The 27,994-nt window shown below is 43.0% G+C and overlaps 2 protein-coding genes across 3 annotated transcripts in view; both read right to left on the bottom strand.

Moving 5' to 3' along the window:
- The window catches only part of LOC118218904, a 284,420-nt gene that overhangs the window by 79,476 nt on the left and 176,950 nt on the right, over nt 1-27,994 (bottom strand). The window lies entirely within an intron of this gene.
- On the bottom strand, nt 19-27,200 carry LOC118218998 (NLR family CARD domain-containing protein 3-like). The gene is made up of 13 exons (XM_035401764.1): nt 27,154-27,200; nt 24,840-24,906; nt 23,623-23,686; nt 21,555-23,038; nt 21,211-21,515; nt 17,320-17,524; nt 12,272-12,420; nt 10,697-10,858; nt 9,714-9,760; nt 9,158-9,481; nt 8,869-9,075; nt 328-1,050; nt 19-242 (listed from the first exon to the last, which is right to left on the bottom strand). Exons 1-13 carry the CDS (start codon nt 27,198-27,200, stop codon nt 19-21), a joined length of 4,008 nt encoding a protein of 1,335 aa, XP_035257655.1.

The following is a 27,994-nucleotide window of genomic DNA, read 5'->3' as shown; positions in this document are numbered from 1 at the left end:
AGTCAGCTTGTGCAAAGATCAAAAACCAGAAAAATCCACCGGGGCAAAAGTACAGAATCGGATGGCAACAGGAATGAGCAAAACAAAGTCGGCAGGCAAAAAATGAGCGACCAGTTCGGCGTCCAGGAAATTCTTGTCGGCGCCAGAGTCGACCAACGCCTGTAGCCTGAGGGGTTGTTGGTCCCGAACCAGTGTGGCATCCAGCAGCAGGCTTGCGGGGTGCGGTTGGACTCGGGGGTACACTGATGCCAGGACCGGGACTGGAACTGAATCTCGCTGAAGGGCTCGCTGAGGGTTGGCGTCTGGCCGTCTCTCTGCGGCGCTCACGGAGGCGGTTGTCCAGCTTGATGGCCAGCAGCGCGATCAGGGCATCGAGGTTGTCGGGATCGTCTCTCGCAGCCAGTTCATCCTTCAAAGCCTCGGACAACCCGTCTCTGAAGACCCCCTGGAGCGCAGTGTCGTTCCATCCTGATTCCGCAGCGATAGTCCGGAACTCAGCTGAAAATGCCGCCGCGCTGCGCGTGCCCTGGCGCATCGACAGCAGGCGTTGATTATAGTCTCTCCCACAAACGGGGCGATCTAAGACTTCTCGCATTTCTGCAACGAAACTGGAGCAGGTGAAGTTTGTAGGAGGTTGGCTCTCCCAAACTGCTGTGGCCCAGTCTAATGCAGATCCTTTCGGCAGCCCCACGATGCAAGAAATCTTTTTCCCATCGTTGTTGTAAGTGGTGGGTTGCTGGTTGAAGGCGAGCGAACGCTGCATTAGAAACGCCTCGCACTTCCCCAAGTCTCCAGCGTAGCGCTCCGGAGCAGGAATGTGCGGCTCCCTGGGCAGGAGGGCTGCGTGGGTGTAGAGCTGGACCGGGTCGGGAGGAGCCCTCGGGGCTTCGGGAGCGGGAGCCGGGAGGCGGGTGGTCAGCTGCTGCATCTGACCAGCGAGTGCTGTCAGCGAATACCGGATCTCACGGAGGGCTTGCTCGTGCCGTCCCACGAGTGCTGCCTTGGCTGGCGAGGGCGTTGCGCAGGTGCTCTGGGTCCGCTGGGTCCATACTGGCCAGATTGTTCTGTCACGGGTCGGGGTGTGGTGGACCCAAATGCAGACTTGTACAACTGAGTGTCGAAACTCCCGAAGGAGATGTTTAATTCAAAGGTACACAATACAGCAGGCAGTCTCGTAGTCAGTTTGTGCAAAGATCAAAAACCAGAAAAATCCACCGGGGCAAAAATCGAAGTCGTTAAACAGGCGGAGGTCAGAACAGGAATCAGCAAAACAAAGTCGGCAGGCAAAAAATCGGTGGTCGGGTAAACAGGCAAGATCAAAACACGAGTCAGACTAACGAGAGGTAAACGCTGGAAAGGCACTGTAAACAGGAGGCACAATCTGGCAAGGAAGAACAGGGAAACAGAGAATATATACCAAAAGAACCAGGTGAGTGAAATGAGAGATAATTGAACGGAGCGTGAACATGCAAACAGGGAACAGGTGAATGAAATGAGTGATTAGCCAGTGCATGAGAATGCAGCCAGAACAGGTGAGAGTGATCAACTGAGGGGAGAGAGAGAGAAAGAGAAAACCACGCCCATACTACAAAACCAAAACAAAGATTGTGCAGGAGAAAAGCAGATAGTCTAAAAAGTGAAGTGACAACAGAAACATAAGATGCTGGTAAGGTATAATTTTATTGAAATTAGGCTTGGGGCTGCTGGATGGCTCATTCAGTTAAGGCCCCACGCTGAGGTGCATGGATGAGCCTCACGGCCTCGGGTCGAATCCGGAACGTGCCAGTGCCGACTGTGGCCGGTAGCTCCACAGGGCAAAGCACGATTGGTGCCTGTGTTGCCCAGGGTACGGGAGGGTTCAGTCAGACAGGGATCTGCGTTTCATCGCTCTCTAGCGACCCCCCTTGGGCGCTCATATGACTGCATGTCAGAGCTGCTTATGAAAGGTCTTCCTCCGGCATGAAAAACAGCTTTTGTGTTAGGGTTAGGGTCTATTCCATTACAAAATATACACGCGCACAAGCTGAAATGTGGTAAATGTTTATTTTTCTCATCTAAGCAGAGTAAAATAATCCATTAATGTGTAGGCTTGTTATCATACCAAAGCTGATTTTTTTTTTTAAGGAAAGCCTTAAGACTGAACATAAGGTCATGTCATGGCTGTGGCTCTGTCACATGGGTGTTTGCTGTAATTACAACAGGGAAAAAGTTACTCAGACAAGCTCGCTCCTGTTAAGATAATATACTCCATACTGGTGTGTGGCATTAGAAAACTTCTGAGAATTCCTCTGCAGGCTGTGTAGTGTGTGTCTCCCTGGTGCCCCTTATATTGAAGCCTGTTAAAGGAAACCTGTGTACCTCATGTACAGTGCCATGAAAAATATTTTCCCCCATTGTGATTTCCTATATTAGGGCCTAGTTTCAGATCTTTACAAAAAATGTTATATTAGACAGAGGGAACGGGAGTAAGCAGTCAACGTTTTAGAAACTCCCAACTTCTGCCTTGAGTCTCACCCTCTGGAGTTCAGTCCCTTGTAGTAGCGTCACAAGACCACCAGATGGCGGAAAGCATCCACTTTGTGTTTCCAGTATTCCAATACAGCCCACAGGTCTGATAGCAAAAGTAAATACTCTGATATTTTCGACTATTTCAAGCTCCTGCCACGGCACATAATGGTTTTATTAAATTCCATTTAGCATGAGGATGGGGGTGTAATTTCAAAGAAACACTTCACTGGTTGATGCACTGAAGATGCTCATTTTTATTGTACACACAGAGCACGTACAAAGCGCATCAATACACACACATGCACGCACATGCACAACATGCACACACACGCACACAAACACACACACAAACACATATACACCATGTTCACCCGATCATATAGATAAATGGTTTGACACTATGGTTTGTGTCTTTGGAGGCCCTACTAGACTGAAGGCTTTTCTTTCTGGGGAGGCTACGCTCCTTCGGTGTGTAGCAGGATGCTGGCCATGTTCTACCAGATCATTGTGGCCGGTGTCCTGTTCTACACCTGTGTGTGCTGGGCTGGGAGCTTCTACTCCAGGAACACAAAGAGGCTCAAACTGATCCAGAAGGCCAGCTGCCACCCTCTGCTGTTGTTTTGGGTGCAGTTGGTGTTTGCCGACTCTCCCCCCCCTCTCTGCGCCAGCCCCCCTTCTCTGCTTCCTCGGCCAGCCCTCTAGCTGCCCTCCTCAGCCTTGCCCCTGCCACGCCTGTGTTCTCCAGAAGGTAGAGCACTGACTGGCGGGTGAACCCCCAGCATCCCACCTCCACTGGATATACTGTCGCTCTCTAACCGACCTCCTTACACTCCTTACACTCTCACACTCCGCTGCCAGGTCGGAGTACTTCAGGCATTTCCGCTCATAGGCTGCTTTTGCCCCCTCCTCCCATGGGAGGGTGAGCTCCATAAGGAGCACCACCTTCACCCGAGTGGACCACGTCTCCATATAAGGAGCACCACCTTCACCTGAGAGGACCACGTCTCCATATAAGGAGCACCACCTTCGCCTGAGTAGAACACGTCTCCATATAAGGAACACCACCTTCGCCCGAGAGGACCACGTCTCCATATAAGGTGCACTGTTCTGTGTCCCTGTGCTGGAGGCCTGCTCTGTGTCCCTGTGCTGGAGCCGCCTCACAGTCTGACAGAACGTTGACTGCTTACTCCGGTTCCCTCTGTCTAATATAACATTTTTTGTAAATGCCTCGTTTGGGGGCAGCACAGAACAGACGGTCTCATCCGCACCAAACCATTAGCGCACATTCTGAGGAGAAATCAGGGTGTCATAATTGGCCCTGATCAGGAAGCTAAGCCTGGCTTGTGGTATCTTCCACCAGTCTGACCCACTGAGTGATCGGTCCTCCACACTTTCCCACGCTGTCCATCCTCCCAGACCACCTTAGCAATTTGCTATAACCTGCTACCTCTCCTACGCCATCCATGGTGGGATGACCCAGAGTCTTCTCCCCTCTGTTTCCCTGCTGGGGGGGGTTGTGTCCCTCTGTTTTCCTGCTGGGGGGGTTGTGCCCCTCTGTTTTCCTGCTGGGGGGGTTGTGCCCCTCTGTTTCCCTGCTGGGGGGGTTGTGCCCCTCTGTTTCCCTGCTGCGAGGAAGCAGTCAGGTAGAAGCAAACTGCAAACATAGAATGCATATCAGGCACTGCTATATGTACCACAATTAAACCATCAGTGAAAGCCCAGGATATACTGGTATATTTAGAAATCAATGACAAACTATGTTCTACAGCATATCCACCAATTTACCCACCCAGATATCATTTCTGATTAACAATGTTGTACATTTTCAGCTCTCATAAAACGCCAGTAGTACAGATTCTGATGTAGTCAGCTGAAAGGAACTTCTTAGCTTACAAAGGAGATGGTACAGTAGAATGGGCACATCCAATTTAGAGTTAAAAAAATGTCTGATGTTTGAACAGACTAGGCAGAATTTGTGTCATTTCAAACAGATTGGAATATGGGTTTAACATCAGCATGCCCTTGGAGCTGAGTGAGTACGTTTAACATGGTCGGTGAAAATAGCGGTGATATGTGTTATTCAACCAATCATTTAAACAGAAACATTTACACTCTAGACATTTGACATGTAAACAGTAAAAATAACACATAAAAATGCAACATTACAAACTTGCACCAGCAGGTCTTATCTGATAGAAGAAAAATCACATTATCAGAACAGACAGAACAGACATTGCCACAGAAATACCAATCGTGCTGCAATGCGACTCACCTGGGCAATGTTGCTGGAAGTGATGAGACAGAATTGCAAACATCTTGACTTCATTTCACAATCTGCATGTCTAGCAATAAGCATTGGAACATTGTACTAATACAAGACGACTGTATTGTGAAAACTGAGTGTGATTTAGAGTTGTGCACTTTGATGGTAGGTACTGCAATTAGTGTCTTAGGGTAAGAATTCTGCCAGTCAGTTTGGCAAATTGAGTTTTCCACATTGAGCCAAAGCAATCATAACATACTGTAATGCATTTGATATCTGCATGTGTGTGCAGATATCAGAAATGCATCTGAAAAAATGCGGAAAAACTGTAGGGTAAAAGGAACATCTCAGAGACTGGATGTCATGCAAACCACACTTCTGCCCTGATTTTGGCTTAGTGGTCTAATCCATTCAACTGATGTGCAGCAGATCCAGGTCAAACCTACAGGAAAACCATTTCTTTTGAGAGGTAACATAAACATACCAGCTCAATAGACAAGCAGTGCCTTTTCAAAATGTATTGAGTTGTGGTTACACTACACAGCAACAGAAACAAGCATTCATCAGACACTACACAACTTCTCTTATAATGGATTTTATTTCTACTATTGTCGATGAATATCATTGCTTCAACTGCATATTTTAGCCCCATGTTGATCTACTCAAATTGAGCCCAAACATAATCCCATACAGAATATGAAATAAGTACTACTGTGTCACAGGAGTTCAATACATCACACAATAATAAATCACAACAGCAAAACATTTGATATTTTAATAATTCAGGTTTAATCATTGCATATTATTGTCTGAAAATACAGAAAATTAAAGCAAAAAAAAAAAAAAAAAAACAATCCTAAAAGAATTAATAAGAAAACTCAATCCATCGTTGTTTACTGTAATGAAAGGAAATAAGTACACTGCAGTGATCATTCTGCATTCTCCCTATCAGCTGCATTTGCCCACAGAAATTTGCACATTGGAACTCTTGTGAAAATAAATGAAAGCAACTGTAAAAACTAGTAAAATGCACATTTAAGTGGAGGAGTTTGCCACTGGATTCTTTTTAAAACGATGCAGATACAGGATAGAATTATTACTTCAAAAACATCTTACCCTGCCATCTTTTGGCATCATTACTCTCAATGTTATATTAATGTTTTAATAATCAAAAGTACATAAACACACCTTGAACATTTGCAATATAAATGTATAAAAATGTAAAAAAATATCATATTTAGACAGCAAATGCTTAACCTGAACTGCTAAAAGATAATACTCTTATGTACAGGGGTTAGGCTGTACTGAGGTTATATATATATATATATATATATATATATATATATATATATATATATATATATATATATATATATATATATATATATATATATATATATATATATATATATATATATATATATATATATATATATATATATATATATATATATATATATATACATAATATTGGGCACAGCTGAAATTGCATTGGTAAGGCATTGGTCAAGGAAGGTTGCAAGTGTGTCGATGTGAGTGTGTGTGTGTGATTGGGTGAGAGTGTGTTTGTGTGCGTGAATTTGTGAATGTGTGTGCATACATGTGTACGTTTGTGGGAGTGACTGTGGATGTGAACATGTGTGTGTATGTGTGTGAGTGCATGAGTATGTGTGTGCCCGGATTGTGTGTGTGTATGGGTAAGAGAATGTGTGTGCGTGTGCGTGTGCACGCATGTATGTGTGTGTGCATGTGTGAGAGTATGATTGAGTGCATGAGTATGTGTGTGTGTGCACACAGGTGCGTGTGTGTATGGGTAAGAGAAAGTGTGTGTGCGTGCGTTTGTGTGAATGTGTGTGTGACTGTGTATTTGAGTGTGTGTGCGTGCAAGAGAATGAGTGTATGTATGTGTATGTGTGTGTTTTTATACGTGTGTGTGTGTGTGTGTGTGTATGGGTGTTAGAATGTTTGTGTATACATGTGTATATGGTGTGTGCACGCCTGTATGTGTATGCATGTGTGTGCATGTGCGAGTGCATGAGTATGTGTGTGTGTGCGTATGGGTAAGAGAATGTGTGTGTTTATACATGTGTGTGTGTGCGTACGTGTGGGAATGAGAGTGTGTGTTTGTCGACACGTTTATGTTTGTGCGTGAGGGCATGAGTGTGTGTGTGCGTGCGTGCGTTTGTGAATGTGTGTGTCCGTATACTGTATGTGAGTGTGTGAGTGAGAGAAAAATTGTGTGTGTGTGCATACAGGTATGAGCGCATGTATGTTTGCATGCGCGTGTGTGTGTGTGTTCATGTGTAGGTGTGTGTGAGTGACTGGGTGTGAGAGAGTGTGCGTGCGTAGGCGTGTGAGTGCGTGTGCATGAGTAAACATGAGTGTGAGTGCGTGTGCATGACTGAGAGAGAAAGGGTGTGTGTGAGAGTATGTGTGTGTGTGATGGAGTGTATGTGAGAGAGAGAGGGTGTGTGTGTGTGTGTGTGTGTGTGTGACTGGGTGTGCGAGAGGGTGTGTAGGTGTGTGAGTGCGTGTGTGTGAGTCTAGGTGCATATGAGTGTGTGTATATATGTGTGAGTGTGTGATTGAGTGTGTGTATACGTGTATATGAGTGTGTGTGTATATAGGTGTGTGTGTGTATATTTGTCTGTGTGTGTGTGTGTGTGTGTGTGAGTGTGTGTATGTGTACATGAGAGTGTGTATATACATATATATGTGTGTGTGTGCATGTGTTCGAGTGTGTATGCGCACGTGCGTGTGTGTGTGCGCGCGCATGTGTGTGTGTCTACTCCAGTTAGCAGAGGGACACTGAGGAGTGTGTGTGTTGACACGTGTTTGTGTCTCTGCAGGCATGTGTGTGTGTGCGTGAGTGCATGAGTTTGTGTGTGTGTGCGTGCATTTGTGTGAATGTGTGTGGATGTGAGTGTGTGTGTGTGAGAGAGAAGGTGTGTGTGTGTGTGTGTGAGTGACAGAGTATGAGAGAGAGAGAGAGAGAGAGAGAGAGAGTGTGTGCATACGATTATGAGCGTGTGTACGTATGCATGCATGCGTGTGCGCTTGAGAGTGCACTGGTGAATGTGTGTGTGTTTATACATGTGTGTGCATGCGTATGGGAATGTGAATGTGTGTGTGCTTATACATGTGTGTGCATGCGTATGGGAAAGTGAATGTGTGTGTGTTTATACATGTGTGTGCATGCGTATGGGAATGTGAATGTGTGTGTGTTTATACATGTGTTTGCATGCGTATGGGAATGTGAATGTGTGTGTGTTTATACATGTGTGTGCATGCGTATGGGAATGTGAATGTGTGTGTTGACACGTGTTTGTGTCTCTGCACGCATGTATGTGTGCGTGCGTGAGTGCATGAGTTTGTGTGTGTGTGCGTGCATTTGTGTGAATGTGTGTGGATGCGAGTGTGTGTGTGTGAGAGAGAGGGTGTGTGTGTGAGTGACTGAGTATGAGAGAGAGAGAAAGTGTGTGTGTGCATACGGTTATGGGCGTGTGTACATATGCATGCACGTGTGTGTGCGTGTGAGAGTGCACTGGTGAATGTGTTTGTTTGTGTTTGCGAGAGATTGTGTGTGTTCATGTGTGTAGGTGTGTGTGTGCATGTGTGTGATTGGGTGTGAGAGGGTGTGTACGTGTGTGTAAGAGTGTGAGTGTGTGTGCACGAGTGTGTGCGTGCGTAGGTGTGTGAGTGCGTGTGCATGAGTGTACATCAGTGTGTGTATTTGTGAGTGCGTGTGCATGAGTGTGAGAAAGCAAGGGTGTGTGTGAGAATGTGTGTGTGTGTGTGGATGTGTGGATGTGTGTATGTGTCTATGTATATCAGAGTGTGTGTGTATGTGTATATGAGTGTGTGTGGTGTGTGTGTGTGTGAGTGGGTATATGAATGTGGTGTGTGTGTGTGTACATGAGTGTATGTATTTGTGTGTGCGTGCATGTGTGCGAGTGTGTATGCGCACGTGTGTGTGTGTGTATGCGTGTGTGTGCACGTGCATGTTTGTGTGTGTGTGTGTGTGTGTGTGTGTGCATGTGCATATTTGTGTGTGAGCGCACGTGTGTGTGTGCGTGTGTGTGTCTACTCCAGTTGGCAGAGGGACACTGAGGAGGAGTTCAACACTCTAAATCCAGCACAGAGGGGTGTGTGTTCAGTGAAGTGTGTGTGGAATCTGTGCAGGAGGGTCAGTGTGTCAGAGTCAGACACGCTGTAGAAGGACAAAGTGCTGGCCGGAGGGTCCACACACACTCCTACCCTGTACACACACACTCCTCTACCAGCATCATCATCACACACTCCTGCTCTGCGGTAGGGGGGGGGGGGCAGGTATGTCTGTTGTGTTAAAATTGTGCCAGACAGAGTAACCGAGTTTATCAGACTCACCGTAATCATCAAAGCACCGCAGACTCCAGGAGTTTTTATTCAGTCCAAACATACAGTCAGAATCCTGTCCTTTCCTGCTGATTCCTTTATCTGTCACTGCTATATCAACCCCTTCCCCCTCAGACACACTGAACTCAGCCTCCCAGTAACAGCGCTCACACACACTCTCTCTGCACACAACCTGCTCCCAGCCCTCAAATCTCTCTGGATGATCAGGATATGGCTGCTCCTCTCTCCCCCGTGTGTGTGTCACCCTCCTGTTCCCCTCAGACAGAGACAGCTCTCTGTGCGCTGTGTTTGGATCCAGTGTGAGCTGACAGCCGTCTGCACACCAGAGACATCAATGAGATTAATTATCATTATTAATATTCACCTTATTATGTGTGAGAGAGAGAAAGGACTGTCATAGTACCTCTGTGTGTGTGTTTTTGTACATGTGTGTTTCTGTTTGTGTGTTTATGTGTGTAAGAGAGAAGTCTCTCTTTCTCACACACACACACACACACACGGCAGAGTGTGTATCTATGGAAAGTGTTCTGTGTCGATACAGACTCACATTTCCTGGGTCCTGGTTTGGTCCTGTTCTCTCCTCCATGGTCCACACTGTAAGAACAGCAGAACAGAATTCTGAATTTTAACCATCCTTTATTTCCACTCTCAACACACCAATGACATCACATAAATAAAAACAAAGGCACAATAAAACACAAAACCACGATCATATGAAAAAAACACAAATCTGTCAGAAAGGAAACTTCCATTCACTCACCCTGTTCCATGTGCAAAAATATCTCCCCTCCCTCCACTGAACATAAAACACCCTTATAACACACACACTCTGAAACATACTCAGGTTCTCCATTGCTTTGTAAAACTGAAACTCCACCATCACCGTGTCCCTGATCAAACCCCTAACTACAACAACCACATCTTATTTATTGCAGTGATCCCGTGCAGCACCCTCCACAGGAGATCCCCAACTCTCTTGAGTAACGCTGGTTTGTACAGTGCCCTCCATGCCCCCCCCTCCCAACTCCTTTTGTGTGTGTGTGTGTGAGGTGCACTATGGAAACTCTCTGTACTTACAGCAGTGTGAGTGTGTGTATGTGTGTGTGTGTGTGAGGTGCACTATGGAAACTCTCTTTACTTACAGCAGTGTGAGTGTGTGTGTGTGTGAGGTGCACTAAGGAAACTCTCTTTACTTACAGCAGTGTGAGTGTGTGTATGTGTGTGTGTTTGTGAGGTGCATTGTGGAAAATCTCTGTACTTACAGCAGTGTGAGTGTGTGTGTGTGTGTGTGTGTGTGAGGTGCACTAAGGAAACTCTCTTTACTTACAGCAGTGTGAGTGTGTGTATGTGTGTGTGTTTGTGAGGTGCATTGTGGAAACTCTCTGTACTTACAGCAGTGTGAGTGTGTCCAGTTTAGCAGCAGACAGCGCTCTCACTCCTGAGTCTCCTGGGTGATTGTGTCTCAGGTCCAGCTCTCTCAGGTGTGTGTGTGTGTGTGTGAGGTGCATTGTGGAAACTCTCTGTACTTACAGCAGTGTGAGTGTGTCCAGTTGAACAGCAGACAGCGCTCTCACTCCTGAGTCTCCCGGGTGATTGTATCTCAGGTCCAGCTTTCTCAGGTGTGAGGGGTTTGAACACAGAGCTGAAGCCAGAGAATCACAGCCTCTCTGTGTGACTCTACAGCCTGACAGCCTGCAGAGAGGACACACACACCTTACATGCATTAATATAAACTAACAGGGATGTGTATGTCAAACACATAGCTGTGTGTTACACACCGTACACACATTAATATAAACTAACAGGGCTGTGTGTGTCAAACACATAGCAGCGTGTTACATACCTTACACACATTAATATAAACTAACAGGGCTGTGTGTGTCAAACACATAGCAGTGTGTTACACACCTTACACACATGAATATAAACTAACAGGGCTGTGTGTGTCAAACACATAGCAGTGTGTTACACACCTTACACACATTAATATAAACTAACAGGGCTGTGTGTATCAAACACATAGCAGTGTGTTACACACCTTGCACACATTCATATAAACTAACAGGGCTGTGTGTGTCAAACACATAGCAGTGTGTTACACACCTTACACACATTAATATAAACTAACAGGGCTGTGTGTGTCAAACACATAGCAGTGTGTTACACACCTTACACACAATAATATAAACTAACAGGGCTGTGTGTGTCAAACACATAGCAGTGTGTTACACACCTTACACACATTAATACAAACTAATAGGGCTGTGTGTGTCAAACACATAGCAGTGTGTTACATACCTTACACACATTAATATAAACTAACAGGGCTGTGTGTGTCAAACACATAGCAGTGTGTTACACACCTTACACACATGAATATAAACTAACAGGGCTGTGTGTGTCAAACACATAGCAGTGTGTTACACACCTTACACACATTAATATAAACTAACAGGGCTGTGTGTATCAAACACATAGCAGTGTGTTACACACCTTGCACACATTCATATAAACTAACAGGGCTGTGTGTGTCAAACACATAGCAGTGTGTTACACACCTTACACACATTAATATAAACTAACAGGGCTGTGTGTGTTAAACACATAGCAGTGTGTTACACACCTTACACACATTCATATAAACTAACAGGACTGTGTGTGTCAAACACATAGCAGTGTGTTACACTCCTTACACAAATTAATATAAACTAACAGGGCTGTGTGTGTCAAACCCCTGCTACAGCTCAATATAAAATAACAGGGCTCTGGAATTTATCATGACTATTTAAGAAAATGACCAGTTAAACTAAATTTGAACAGATTCAATTAATTTTCATAATTTTGAAGAATGTATGAATAGAAACAATTTGACGCTTATCAAAAATATGTTTTTTCCAACTGATGTCAGATTTAAAATGTGTTTCTACCAAGAGGAAGAACAGGAAAATGCTGCTTTATTTCTGTGAAGAAAAATAACTCTCTTGTCTATTTTAACATTAAAAACATTAGTAATATCAGTGCTATATTTAGTCATTATTAACATTAGTGCTGTATTGTGTCACATTGGAACCCTTTTTGATTGAAGGGGTTTGTGTTTGTACTCACCCCAGCCTCTGCAGTTTACAGTGTGGGTCCTCCAGTCCAGCAGAGAGCGCTCTCACTCCTGAATCTTGCAGCTCGTTGTCTCTGAGCTCCAGATCTCTCAGCTCTGAGTGAGGAGAGCGCAGGACTGAGGCCAGAACATCACAGCAGCCCTCTGTGAGATTACACCAACCCAGCCTGTGGAGAGACCACACACACACACACCACACAGACACACACACACACACACACACACACACACACACACAGACACACACACATACAACCACACACAAACACACACACAATTGAAATTCACTGCTGATTGTCACACTGTGCACCTTGGCAGAAGATAAATGTGGAATTTCCTATTTGTACAGTACGTGCATTCCTGGGATGTACACAGTACACACAAAAACAGGAAGAGTTTATATTAATTACGTTCATAAAGTATTCTGACTAATCCACAAAAAAAAAGGTTATCACTTGGCTCAATTAACAAAAAATAACTAAAAATAAGGAGCCAATTCAACTCAAGGTTGGGGGCTTCCTGCAAGGATTTCATTAACAAAACTGTTCCATGTTGCGATGATATCACATGGGACACAACATGATTGCAAACATATTTCATTTGCAAACACAAGAAACAGCACTAGTATGATCACTATGGTGTACTTTACCTCACCTTCAGTCTACAAACATCTTTATATTTTAAAAACATTCAATCTTCATCTAATAACGTAACCAAGGCGGCAAATGAAATACACTACAGCGCCATCTGCTGGCTGCAGAGAAACACCACAACTGATTATTGCCATTGACTGGTACTACAGGTATATGGAGGACCAAAAATTTAAAAATAATAAATAAATAAATGACTCAATAAATGAATTAATGTATAAATAAATGAATACAAAAGCAAGAAAATGTAAAAATTAATGAACGTACAAATAAATTAACAGACAAAATCTGACAAATGGGTATTTGCATTTATTTCCATATTTATTTCTTGACTCATTCATTTCTGTGGATATTCATTTCCATATTTATTTATTGCTTGATTCATTTATTTCTGTATATATTTACTTCCTTATTTATGTTTTGATTAATTTATGCGTGTATATATATATATATATATTTCTGTATTTATTTCTGTATTTTTTCATCCATATGTTAATGAGGGGGCTGTTAATGAAAATATGTCATAGTGTCACAATATTTCCATTGGTTGATCGATACCAGAGTACGTAGATTCACTGTACATGTCTTGCTTCAACACCGGTTGCTTTTTACCACATTTACGTTAGTAGGACAGAGCAGGGCAAAACGTAACACAGATTTTATTTTTTTGGTTAGGTGGTGCAGCTTGAGTGACGTATTTCAGGATAAGCACTCAGAATGACCCTTGCTTTCTCTCCAACGAAAGGTGAGGGATTTTGATAAACATTTTGGGAGATATTGCCAAATAAAAGTTTGTTTTGGTGATATGTAAGCACATTTTTTTTACCAGAAGTATTTTTTGGGTGCTGTAATGTGTGTGCATATCAAAGGATCCAAATGTATGTAATCGTAAACAGATTGCCTAACAGATTGCATACATTTCTGGAATGGCTGTTTCCGAAAAATAGGTTCTGCCCGGCAGTTCATACTGCTTGTCGAAGGACTGAAGCATAGCTCGGAATGATGGCTTCCCTACAGTCCGGAAGGGCACCATCTCCACAACCAAATACTTTGTTACAGTTGTTGTAAGTGCTCGCCACTTGTTGCTGTCCCGGTTGTATTTAGTCACTCTGGCAAATGCCTCTGAGACTCATAACTGACGTAGTGCCGAGCCGGTACCTCCCGAGGTAGATGGGGTGCCTTTCATTGCATCGTATAACGGACGATGAGTGGTCCAAAGATGCGATGCTAGATTTGTTCTATTTCCTCGCATGACGTTGATTTTCTTGCTGCAAATGCGGCACACTGCCTCATCCAAATTCTTTGGCTTTCCATCTTCATCGGGCTCAAAGCCAAAATATTCCCAAACAGGAGAAGTAACGTTGGGTTTCGCTACAAGATCCATGTTTTTAGCCTAATTTGAAGCGAAAACTTTCAGTTGCATTGCATTTATTTCAGATCACATAACTTTTACAAGTAAAAATTAGAACATAAACAATTGGCCTAAAATAAACGGGAAAAAAACAAAACCCAGCGGTGAAGCGGTGATCAGCTTGACTCTGCGGTGGACGTGACGTGATTGCGTTACCACGGTAATGCAGTAACCGCGGCAGCTCTAGTTTGCCGGCCACTGACCTGTGTTCAAAGCCTCTCTAACTAATCTGAGAACACTGTCCTCTAGCTGCGCTTCTCGCACGTCTTCCCGGGTGAACTGTTCTAGCTGACCCAAATTGAGATGAGTTGCAAAAGCATACAGCTCAGGGACACTTTCTGCTGGAACACCTAGTTTGTCTGCCAAGTGCACATCACTGTCACTAGACTCCTGCACATGCACACGACCACAAATCGCCTTCACATCACCCTGTGAAAGGTTTCTCCACGTCTCAGTGTCCTGTTCAATCCAGTTTCGGGAAAGCAAATCAGCCTCAACATTGACCTTCCCAGGGCGATATTTTACTTCAAAATCGTACGTGGCTAGGGCAGCAAGCCACCTATGCCCTGTAGCATTAAGTTTCCCTGTCGTCAACACGTGATTGCGTTACCACGGTAATGCAGTAACCGCGGTAGCTCTAGTGTAAGTATGGATTTCATTAGAGTGCAGAGCAGGTAATGAATAATGGGGATGGATGAAGACTGCAATATATGACAGAAGTGAATCCAGAAGTCGGTGGAAACCTGGCAAATGAAACTCAATACAGCTCAATGTAAAGTTCTACATGTGGGAAATAATAACATCAGGCTAGATTACTTTATGGGAGGAACAACATTGGAATGTGCTCAATTTTGGGAGTAATAGTTGATCAAAACCTTTCAGGTTCTAGGCACTGTGCTGTTGCAGTAAAAAAAGCCAAAAGGATGCTGGGATAGTAGTGAGTATAAATCAAGGCTCCAGAGTGCGACCATTTTGGTTGCACATGCGACCAAAAATCTGTCCAGTGCAACTAAACATTTTCATTGGTCACACCGGTGCACCTGACATTTAGCAGGTCTGTCTCTGTGTGTGTGTGTAGTGTGTGTGTAGTGCCGCTACTCTGCCTCTGATTGGCTCTGACCCTGATATTCTTCTTCGCTGAATGCGGGTGGGGAAAAAAATAAGGCATGTGTGTATTATTGATGTGCGGATCGCAGGTATATCCGCGGGCACCGTGGTTAATCTGCGGATCGGGTGGGCCGAGTCATAAAAATTAACATTCTGATTAATAGCGGATAGGTTACGGGTGGGTGAAATAATACATCATTAATGAGGAAAATATGAATTACATTCTCTAAAATGTGAACATATTTTAAGCTTCATTTTTCGTCGGGCGTGAATTAGCAGACTAGACTCTCGTTGTGCCAATTGCGGCGTCCATTTGTCTTAAGCAGCAACGGAGGCAAAAAAGATCAGAGAGAAAATTTAAAAAGGAGAATTAAAAAAAGGAAGGGCAGAAAAGTTCAGTGTGGGAGCGATTTAGTGAATGACGAGTCAAGTGTGGGTATGTCATTTGCAACAGCTGCGAAATAATGAGAAATAGCGGTAATGTGTGATCGGGTGCGGGTCTCTAAATCGGAGAAAATAATTTGTTCGGGTGGGTGGCGGGTGGATGATTTATGCGTACATGTGGATTCGGATGACGTCAGAGCCGATCCGCGCATCACTAGTGTGTATGTGTGAAACCGCGCCCTGTACTCCTCCGGGAGCAGCGCACACTTTTATTTGAGTTATTTGAGTTTGATTTATTTATTTGAGTTTGTCAAGCACTTTAAACATCAGCACTTTTTAAGTTTATTTTTTAAACAATTGAGGTTATTGCCATTTCTTGTTTGTGTTGTGATTTAAATAAAGAGAAAACATTTAACTGCACCTTTATTCTTGTTTACAATCATTTACATGTGTTAAGAAATTAACAATGTGTATGGGAACTGACAAGAAAGGTAACACTTAAAATGTATTATTACGGCGCCAAAAGGCGCAGTGAAAGATTTTGGGTCTAACTAAATTATGTGCTGCTGCACCTAAATGAAAAAGTTAGGCGCACCAGTGCATCCAATGTAAAAAGTTAGTCTGGAGCCCTGTAAATACAAGGAAGTTATACTTATTTTATACAATACCTTTGACAGACCACACTTAGTGAACTGTGTGCAGTTCTGGGGACTGTACTACAGGAAAGATATAGAGGATCTGGAAAAGGTTGAAAGAAGGGTTAGGGTTAGGGTTGGTATGAGGGATAAAAGTTTGAGGAAAGACTTCAGATGCTTAACTTCTTCAAGCTTAGTAAAAGTAGACTCAGGGTTATTTGATTGAGTCTTTTAAATTCATAAAAGGGATCAACAAAGTGAACTACAAGAGATTCTGCAGGTTCAGCTCTGTTAGTATGACGAGGGGGCATAAAAGGAAATTAGCAAAATGTAAATTCCGCACCGACGTTAGGAAGTATTTTTTCACACAGAGAGTAGTCACTGTGTAGAATAGCTTGGTGCATGTCATGTAGTAGAGGCAGACTCTGGGGGTTGTCAAGACCAGGCTTGATATGATGCTGGATACTATCTAGTTTGTACGTAAACCAAGCACTAGTGGTAGGTAGGAAGACGGCGAGCATGTCGGGCTGAATGGCCTATTCTCGTCATTATGTTATGTTATTTTTGTTATGTTATGATAGACGTGAAACATATTACTGTACTGAAGTGGTCAATATTTTACAATGTCAATCATGCATTCAGCATTCAGTCATCACCTGTGACCTGATACTACAGACTCCACTGAAACCTTACGTTATGGTCAGGAAGCACAAACCTGGGAACCCTATATTTCACTGCACAGACCCATAATCACTAATTCTATTTAGTTAAGGTCACACAGTACACAGCACTACTCACCCCAGTGTCTGTAGTTTACAGTTTGGACTCATCAGTGCAGCACAGAGCAGCTTCACTCCTGAATCTCCCAGGCTATTGTGGCTGAGGTCCAGTCTCTGTAGTTTACAGTTTGGACTCATCAGTGCAGCACAGAGCAGCTTCACTCCTGAATCTCCCAGGTTATTGTTGCTGAGGTCCAGATCTCTCAGGGGTGAGTCTGATGACTGGAGAGCAGAGGCCACAATTTCACAGGACTTCTCTGTGAGGTCACAGCTGTTCAGTCTGCAAAAGAGAGTTGATATATTATTGTATTTTTAAATAGCGCAATATCCTGTAAAATGTGATATGTGCAATGTTACAGTAATCATGTTGAGTGATGAAGAGTTATATTGAGGATTTAAAGTTAGTGATGCTCTGAGGAAAATGACTTTGCTACAATCTCCAACTGCAGCACTTTGGGCCTGAGAATTAGACGTCCTGTTGGACAGAACTCTGACAGTTCTACAGATGAAATTCTTACCCAAATGGGTTTCTTCTGGCATTTGGCACAGATACAACCAAAAGTAAAGATGCAAGAAATAACTCAGAAATAAAATCTCTCAGAGTGGATAGTGAGTTAGGCTCTGCTTCTTTACTTTTGCTGGTAACTGTGACTAACTACCCACAGTATTGCAAGCCAATACACAGCCAGAACAATACAAAAGCCAGATTCACTTTAGAAACAAGAATGCAAAAAAGTGATCTGTTCACACATAACCAGGCACTGTAGTGCAGTCTGTCTGTTTTGCCGAGGTTATATATAACCATGTAGTGCAGTGCATCTGTTCTGCTGGTGTTACATATAACCAGATAGTGAAACCAAAGCTATGTAGGAACTGTTAATGATCCCTTTGAGTTCCTTTTGTTGGAATAGTGATACATTTGATGGTGCTGTCCAAGGAGCCACCATTTAACTTTTTCCAGGCTTTAGGAAACTTCAGAACCTTGTACAGGCCAGACTTTAGCCTGAGATAAGCCACAGAATTACCTCAAAAACAGGCACTTTAACAGTCCCCTGAGAAGACCTCACCCTGACACCCTTCATATCCTACAATTCCTCTACCTTCCTGTTTTCACTCTGTCTACAGGCAATATTGGATTCTGGGTCAGCCTACACCAGAATAAAGCAGGGACCAGGGTGGCACTACTGGCCTTGTAACATGGTGCATTTACTGCCTGACCTAATCTCACAATACAGTAACACAAACATTTCATTCATAACCGCACTTGCGTCTCCCAAACCAAACCCAGCATTATATTAATCATAATGTTAAAAAAATATCTCATCTTCATGAACAATATAAGAGGGGTACAGAATGAGCAGGCTCTCTCTGGTCATATCCCACTCACAAATTATCTATGCATGGACTAGGGATAAAAGGGGGATTCTTCCCCCCTTTTGAAAAACATGGATTTGATTCAATCAACATTCGTCCTTAACTGACTGACATTTAAAAGGAGGGATTCTTTTTTCTACACAAACACAGTTCGAACTACTTCACCAAACTGAGTTAGATAAGAATAAGTGTAACACCTGTGTTTACTTGTCCAAGTCAAAGTTAAGGACAAATGTTAGTTCAATAAAGACCATAGGGGTGTTTGCATGGCTAATCTGCAAAAAATCATACCTTGTTATTCTACTAATAATGCGGCTGACCAAACTCAGCTAAAAATTGGATTAATTAATATCAGATCACTAACCCCTAAGGCAACTCTTGTAAATTAATTAATTACTGATCACCAAGTTGAAATCTTATGTGTAACTGAAACTTGGCTTAAAACTGTATATTGCATTAAATGAATCCACCCCTCCTGGCTACAGCTATACTCACGTTCCCCGTCTGACGGGTCATGGCGGTGGTGTTGCTGCTGTATATAATTCTAAACTTTTTGCTATTTTGTAACTTTTTTGAAGTGCTTGTTCTCAGTTTTGCACATCCAGACAAAAAAGCAGTCAGTTTTATCCTTGCAATTGTACACAGGCCACCAGGGCCATACAGTGGCTTTTTACTTGAGTTTGCTGATTTCCTGTCCAGCCTGGTTGTTAATTCAGATAAAGTAGTAATTGTAGGGGACTTCAATATTCACATGGATAGTGAAGGTGATCCTCTCAGATCAGCACTCTTGTCTATCACTGAATCTACTGGCTTCGATCAACATATACATCAGTCCACACATTCTCATAACCATACTCTTGATCTGGTCTTAACTTATGATACAGAAATAGCAAATATAGCAGTTATGCCTAAAAACCCTGTGCTATCAGACCATTATTTAATTACTTTCCAACTTTCACAAGTCTGTCATGTGTCACCAGATCCTTCATTCTACCTTAGCTGTAAGCTTTCCTCCAGGACTGCAAATGCTTTTATTAATGAGCTCCCAGGCTCATTTGTGCACTGTGGAGATTTTCTTGGCTCCCACCCAAACACATACAAAAATGCAAGCATTAGCTCAATTGATCAGCTGACAGACAACATAAATTACATACTTTCCAGAACCCTGCATACTATCGCACCTCTTAAGAAGAGGAAAGTCCGCTATAAGAAATTAGCACCCTGGTACAATGACCATACTCGTGCTCTCAAACAACCTTCATGCCAACTTGAGCGCAAATGGCGTTCTACTAAATTGCAGGTATTCCTCCAGGACTGGAAAGACAGTCTACTAACTGATAAACATGCCCTCTCCACAGCACGTTCCTCATACTTCTCTACTTTAATAGATGAAAATAGAAACAAACCTAGGTACCTGTTTAACACTGTTGCCAGGCTGACCAAGAATCAAGTTGATCCATGTGCCTCAATATCATTTAGTAGCAATGACTTCATGAATTTCTTTGATGACAAAATTATAAAAATCAATTATAAAAATATTCCCTCACAAACACTCTGTTATGGTTATTCCTAGAATATCTAAAAGTACCATAGGTGGTAGAGCCATCTCCTATCGTGCTCCCCTCCTGTGGAACAAGTTGCCTGCCCACGTTCGGGCCGCAGACACTATTTATTTAAAGCTAGGCTCAAAAATGATATTTTTAGTCTCTCTTATATTTGAGGGGCAGGATTGGGTGGTGGGCATAGCTATAGAGTCTCTGGTGGAGTGAGCGGTTAGTGCTGTCACTGGATCATCATTGGTAGTGCTGTGTTAAGCTGAACTGGTCATGGTCTGGTGATGACAGTCTCAAGCCTGCCCTCATGGCTGCGTTGGCCCTCCGTTTTCCTTAGCTATGCTGCCATAGCCTTATTCTGCCAGGGGTTTTCCTTATCGCACGTGGGCACCTCTGTCTCTTCTGCTCTGCTTGCTATTCTACCATTTGAACCCCCTGACAATGTTTTTTTTCTTGTCTTCCTCGGCTCTGGGCACCTGCCCGGAGCTCTAGCCCAAGTTCGCTGACCAGCTGGGCACCCCCGCCTCCTGCCACTGTGGATTTTCCATAACAAACAGGTGCCTGCCCGCGGCAGATGGGTTCCCCCTCTGAGTCTCCTATTTTCCGTGTCTGTCTAATTTTGTGTAAAGGAAGTGTAGCTTGTATTTTTTTATTTGATGGGGAATATGTTCGTCTTAATACTGTAACATACTATACGTCACTTCATTTAAATCTGCGAGTTGCATGTTTGGACCATTATTGATCCATCACATTCGTTTGCCTAACAAGGAATTCATGATGTATTTAATAACTGGTATCTTTAATGATAATATGTAAATTAAATCTAATAAAATACATTTTACATGTTGGATACATTTTATACATTTGATGGTAATTCTGTATTCATTAAATGAGGGCACGATCTGTTAAAATAGCTTGACTCAAAAATCATAATTCTCACTTGCCTGACAATTTTATTGTATTCTATTTTCACTTTAACTATGAAGTGTTTATAAAAACATGCTGTCATTATCTACTTTAATAATCACATAATACTCACATGGCCTTCCTGCAGTTCCCGAGTACTGGTAGCAGTCTCTCATAACCTGCTGCTGATGTGTTGTAGGTCTTCAAGTCAAACTCATCTAGGATCTCTGAGATCAGTAACATAAAGGTCAGGGCTGAACATTGGTGTGGTTCCAGCTCTTCATTAGAGAGTTTTCCTGATCTCTGGAAATTCTTGATTTCCTCCACTAGAGAGTTGTCATTCAGTTCATTGAGACAGTGGAACAGATTGATGGTCCTCTCTGCTGAAGATTCTTTTTTGATCCACTCCTTTATGTACAATACTGTTTCCTCAATGCTCTCTGATCTGCTTCCTGTCTGTGTCTGTGGATCTGGTACAGGTGATCTGCTTCCTGTCTGTGTCAGTATTCCTCCTAATAGAGTCTGAATGGAGTCCAGAGAGAGGCCTAGAAGGAATCTGAGGAAAAGGTCCAGGTGTCCATTCTTACTCTCTAAGGCCTGATCCACTGCAGTCCTGTGTAACTCAGACAGCTGCACTCTGACTCTGTGTCTGCGAGGTTTTGATTGTTCTGCTCTGAGTACATTCCTGTTCTCATTCACACATGAATGAAACACAAACAAGGCAGCCAGATACTCCTGAATGCTCAGATGCACAAAGCAGTAGACCTTCTCCTCACCCAACCCACACTCCTCTTTAAAGATCTCTGTGCACACCCCAGAGTACACTGAAGCTTCACTGACATCAATGCCACTCTCTCTCAGGTCCTCTTTATAGAATATCAGATTGCCCTTTTCCAGCTGTAGAAAAGCCAGCTGCCCCAGTTTCAGGATGATTTCTGTATCTGACTCAGAGATTTTCGGGTTTGTCACACCATTGCCATGATACTTCTCATTCTTCACATTAGTCTGAATGAGCAGGAAGTGTGTGTACATTTCAGTCAGAGTTTTGGGCAGATCTCCACTCTCTTTACCCAACATTGTCTCCAGTACAGTGGCAGAAATACAGCAGAAGACTGGTATGTGACACATGATGTGCAGACTCCTGGATGACTTTACGTGTGAGATAATTCTCCTGGCCTTTTTCTCATCTCTGATTCTCTTCCTAAAGTATTCCTCCTTCTCTGGGTCATTGAACCCTCGTACCTCTGTCACCTGGTGGACGCACTGAGGAGGGATCTGATTGGCTGCTGCTGGTCGGGAGGTGATCCAGAGGAGAGCAGAGGGAAGCAGATTCCCCAGAATGAGGTTGGTCAGCAGCACATCCACTGATGATGATTCTGTTATATCACAGCAGATCTTATTGCTTTGGAAATCTAGAGGAAGTCGACACTCATCCAGACCATCAAAGATGAACACAACTTTGACTTCATCATCTTCAAAACTTTTGATCTCTTTCAGTTGCGGAAAGTAGTGCTGCAGAAGTTTCATGAGACTAAAATCTCTCTCCTTTTTCAGATTCAGATCTCGGAAAGGAAGAGTGAAGATGAAATCAATGTCCTGATTGGCTTTTCCTTCTGCCCAGTCCAGAATGAACTTTTGCACAGAGACTGTTTTCCCAATGCCAGCGATGCCCTTTGTAATCACAGTTCTGATTGGTTTCTTTTGTCCAGGTAAAGGCTTAAAGATTTCATTGCAGAGGATTGCAGTCTCTTGTGTGGTGTGTCTCTTGGATGCTGTCTCAATCTGTCTGACCTCGTGTTCATCATTGATCCCCCCACTTCCCCCCTCTGTGATGTAGAGCTCTGTATAGATCTCATTGAGGAGGGTTGGGTTGCCCTGCTTTGCTAAACCTTCAAATATGCATTCAAACTTCTTCTTCAGAGCAGTTTTCAGTGCCTGCTGGGCTCTTTCTATGGATTTATCTGAGGAGAGGAAACATGAGAAACAATGTTCAAAATAACAGAACAGATAATACAAAATACATATGCAGTCCATTTTCACCATGGTTTACACACCTCTTTAGGTGTTACACACTTCTCACAGTGTGTTCTACACACAAAATGAAAACATATCAAACAATGAAAAAGGATTCAATTCCTTTATCACATTCAATTTCGTAATTTTTCATCGTATGATGTGGTAAATATGGTCTTCATGGGTCATGTAGTAATTTAATCATCTTATAATTTTTATGCTCAGTGCTCATTAATCCTGGATAAAAACTCAGACCAGATCTGAATCTCTTTCAGGGACATTTAATCTCATATGCATTTGCTTGCCCCATAATCACTTCTGGATGCAATATTTTAATTTAAACACCGTTGTGTACATGTAGTGTGTGATGTTTTCTATATGCAAGACTGTTGACGTAAAACGCTATTATGAAAGTGTAGATGCTATAAATCAACATAAAACATTACAAAACATTGTACTCTGTTATATTCGATTGCTAAGCTCATTTCAGCATTCAAATGGACACACAGTAGCAATGAGTGAAAACTCTTACTGTGCTGCTCATCTCTCTCCAGTGAGTCAGTGAGATCCTTCTGCTTCACAGGGCTGCTGGTCAGCTGTATTAGTGTGAAATAAACACATGAAGAGGTGTGCTGTATCAGTGTGAAATAAACACAAAAAAGGTGTGCTGTATCAGTGTGTGAAATAAACACATGAAGAGGTGTGCTGCATCAGTGTGTGAAATAAATACATGAAGAGGTGTGCTGTGTCAGTGTGTGAAATAAACACATGAAGTGGTGTGCTGTATCAGTGTGAAATAACCACATGAAGTGGTGTGCTGTATCGGTGTGAAACAAGTACATGAAGAGGTGTGCTGTATCAGAGTGAAATAAACACATGAAAAGGTGTGCTGTCTCAGTGTGAAATAAACACATGAAGAGGTGTGCTGTATCAGTGTGAAATAAACACATGAAGAGGTGTGCTGTATCAGTGTGAAATAAACACATGAAGAGGTGTGCTGTATCAGTGTGAAATAAACACATGAAGAGGTGTGCTGTATCAGTGTGTGAAGTAAACACATGAAGAGGTGTGCTGTATCAGTGTGAAATAAACACATGAAGAGGTGTGCTGTATGAGAGCCATTGAAACAATCAGATTCTTGCAATATGTCTCATGTTTTCTCTTATAGGAAGGCCAGAACGGGGACAGATACTTTTAAACAGAATACATGCAGAAGGTCCAAAGCCTCAAGTCTGAAGTGCACCTTTTATCCCTGATTAATGCACAGTAAAATGTCCAGTTAATGTCGTGTTTTAATTCAACTCTTAACAGATAACTTTTGGTCCCACATTGCAGAGTGGGATGAAACATGATCTGTTAAAAGAGTTGAATTAACACTGGACATTTTATTGTGTGGTTTTGTAGAGACACTACTTATGATAAATCAAGAGTTCCCATAGAATAAATCAGTTTCTCAGTGCGATACATTTGGAAAATTCGGACTATAAACTGCATGCTTCAAACACTCTGTTTGGAGTCTTACTCTGCCATTGTGTTTGGGACCTAAAAAAGAATTTGGGTCTTTCTGTGAGCCCAGGAGGGCCAGGTAGCACTCTACAAAATTAAAAAACCTGATTACATGTTCAATCTTATCAATTAAAGGCTACTAATTCATTTTTTGTCATGCGATCATATTCAAAGGAAATGCAGTGTACAGTACAAGACAATCACACAAGCAAAAATTAAAATATGAAAATACAAAAATAATACCTGTTTTGACAACAGTTTCTCTGAACTCCTCTTTACAATATGGTTGGACACCTGGGAGCAGTGGATTCTGTGAACAAATCATGAGACAAAGTTTACAGTAAAATTCATCTTCTTACTGCAGCTCTAACTCACAGCACATGGAGATAGAGCTTCCAGTTAAACTCAACATCTTACTGCAGCTCTAACTCACAGCACATGGAGACAGAGCTTCCAGTTAAACTCATCCTCTTACTGCAGCTCTAACTCACAGCACATGGAGACAGAGCTTCCAGTTAAACGCATCCTCTTACTGCAGCTCTAACTCACAGCACATGGAGACAGAGCTTCCAGTTAAACGCATCCTCTTACTGCAGCTCTAACTCACAGCACATGGAGACAGAGCTTCCAGGTAAACTCATCCTTTTACTGCAGCTCTAACTCACAGCACATGGAGACAGAGCGCCCAGTTAAACTCATCCTCTTACTGCAGCTCTAACTCACAGCATATGGAGACAGAGCATCCAGTTAAACTCATACTCTTACTGCAGCTCTGACTCACAGCATATGGAGACAGAGCTTCCAGTTAAACTCATACTCTTACTGCAGCTCTAACTCACAGCACATGGAGACACAGCATCCAGTTAAACTCATCCTCTTACTGCAGCTCTAACTCACAGCATATGGAGACAGGGCTTCCAGTTAAACTCATCCTCTTACTGCAGCTCTAACTCACAGCATATGGAGACAGAGCTTCCAGTTAAACTCATCCTTTTACAGCAGCTCTAACTCACAGCATAGGGAGACAGAGCTTCCAGTTAAACTCATTCTCTTACTGCAGCTCTAACTCACAGCACATGGAGACACAGCATTCAGTTAAACTCATCCTCTTACTGCAGCTCTAACTCACAGCACATGGAGACAAAGCTTCTAGTTAAACTCATCATCTTACTGCAGCTCTAACTCACAGCACATGGAGACAGAGCTTTTAGTTAAACTCATCCTCTTACTGCAGCTCTAAATCACAGCACAGGGAGACAGAGCCTCTAGTTAAACTCATCCTCTTACTGCAGCTCTAACTCACAGCACATGGAGACAGAGCATCCAGTTAAACTCATCCTCTTACTGCAGTTCTAACTCACAGCACATGGAGACAGAGCTTCCAGTTAAACTCATCCTCTAACTACAGCTCTTAAACACAGCACATGGAGACAGAGCTTCCAGTTAAACTCATCCTCTTTCTGCAGCTCTAACTCACAGCACATGGAGACAGAGCTTCCAGTTAAACTCATCCTCTTACTGTAGCTCTAACTCACAGCACAGGGAGACAGAGCTTCCAGTTAAACTCATCCTCTCACTGCAGCTCTAACTCACAGCACAGGGAGACAGAGCTTCCAGTTAAACTCATCCTCTTACTGTAGCTCTAACTCACAGAACATGGAGACAGAGCATCCAGTTAAACTCATCCTCTTACTGCAGCTCTAACTCACAGCACATGGAGACAGAGCTTCCAGTTAAACTCATACTCTTACTGCAGCTCTAACTCACAGGACATGGAGACAGAGCTTCTAGTTAAACTCATCATCTTACTGCAGCTCTAACTCACAGCACATGGAGACAGAGCTTTTAGTTAAACTCATCTTCTTACTGCAGCTCAAACTCACAGCACAGGGAGACAGAGCTTCCAGTTAAACTCATCCTCTCACTGCAGCTCTAACTCACAGCACATGGAGACAGAGCTTCCAGTTAAACTCATCCTCTTACTGCAGCTCTAACTCACAGCACATCCAAATGTGATATAAGGCCCTGTCCGCAGGTATACAGATTAATTTGAAAAAGTAGTTATTTACCCCTCCGTTTAAAAAAAAAAAATCCCATCCACACGACCGGTGTTTTAAAAAATATCTCCCTCCACACGAGAACGCTAAAACTATTGCTGCATGCGCAATACACCAATTGCCATGGTAACATATGCGCGAGTTGACGTCATGACGTCAGCGTTTTCATAAAGTCCCATTTTTCTTGTCGAAACGAAGACAGAGAAACCGGAGTTTTGAAAAATCTCCACCTTGGAAGGCGTTTTCAAAAAACTTAGTTTTCAGTGACTTAAAACGCCATTTTCGTGTGGACGGGAGGCCAAAACGGAGGGAAAAAACTACGTTTTTAAAAAATCTGTATACGTGTGGACAAGGCCTAAAATACATCATGACACTTTCAAATGATTTAATACACCCATGTGGACCTGAACGTGCTATCCTGCACCCCACTACACCTGAAAGTTGGCAATTAAATTTAAGATTAATTCAACAATAGTGTCAATGTGAACTAGTATCATTACCTTTGATCACCTGTGGACTCTCCTCTGAAGTTGGTTGGATGAGGCATTGAACGGTCACTCTTCATAGACAGATAGCTGGGTACAGGTGACCCTGCCCTCTCTACCCGAACCCTGTGAACAAAACATGGAGACAGAGCTTCCAGTTAAACTCATCCTCTTACTGCAGCTCTAACTCACAGCACATGGAGACAGAGCTTCCAGTTAAACTCATACTCTTACTGCAGCTATAACTCACAGCACATGGAGACAGAACTTCCAGTTAAACTCATCCTCTTACTGCAGCTCTAACTCACAGCACATGGAGACAGAGCTTCCATGAAAACTCATCCTCTCACTGCAGCTCTAACTCACAGCACATGGAGACAGAGCTTCCAGTTAAACTCATCCTCTTACTGCAGCTCTAACTCACAGCACATGGAGACAGAGCTTCCAGCTAAACTCATCCTCTTACTGCAGCTCTAACTCACAGTACATGGAGACAGAGATTCCAGTTAAACTTATCCTCATACTGCAGCTCTAACTCAAAGCACATGGAGATAGAACTTCCACTTAAACTCATCCTCTTACTGCAGCTCTAACTCACAGCACATGGAGACAGAGCTTCCAGCTAAACTCATCCTCTTACTGCAGCTCTAACTCACAGTACATGGAGACAGAGATTCCAGTTAAACGTATCCTCATACTGCAGCTCTAACTCAAAGCACATGGAGATAGAACTTCCACTTAAACTCATCTTCTTACTTCAGCTCAAACTCACACCACATGGAGACAGAGCTTCCAGTTAAATTCATCCTCTTACTGCAGCTCTAACTCACAGCACATGGAGACAGAGCTTCCAGTT

This window comes from Anguilla anguilla, chromosome 19 (assembly GCF_013347855.1).
Source record: "Anguilla anguilla isolate fAngAng1 chromosome 19, fAngAng1.pri, whole genome shotgun sequence".
Taxonomy (NCBI): domain Eukaryota; kingdom Metazoa; phylum Chordata; class Actinopteri; order Anguilliformes; family Anguillidae; genus Anguilla; species Anguilla anguilla.
Note: the sequence above shows the minus strand (reverse complement) of the source record. Positions and strands in the feature narration are given on the sequence as shown.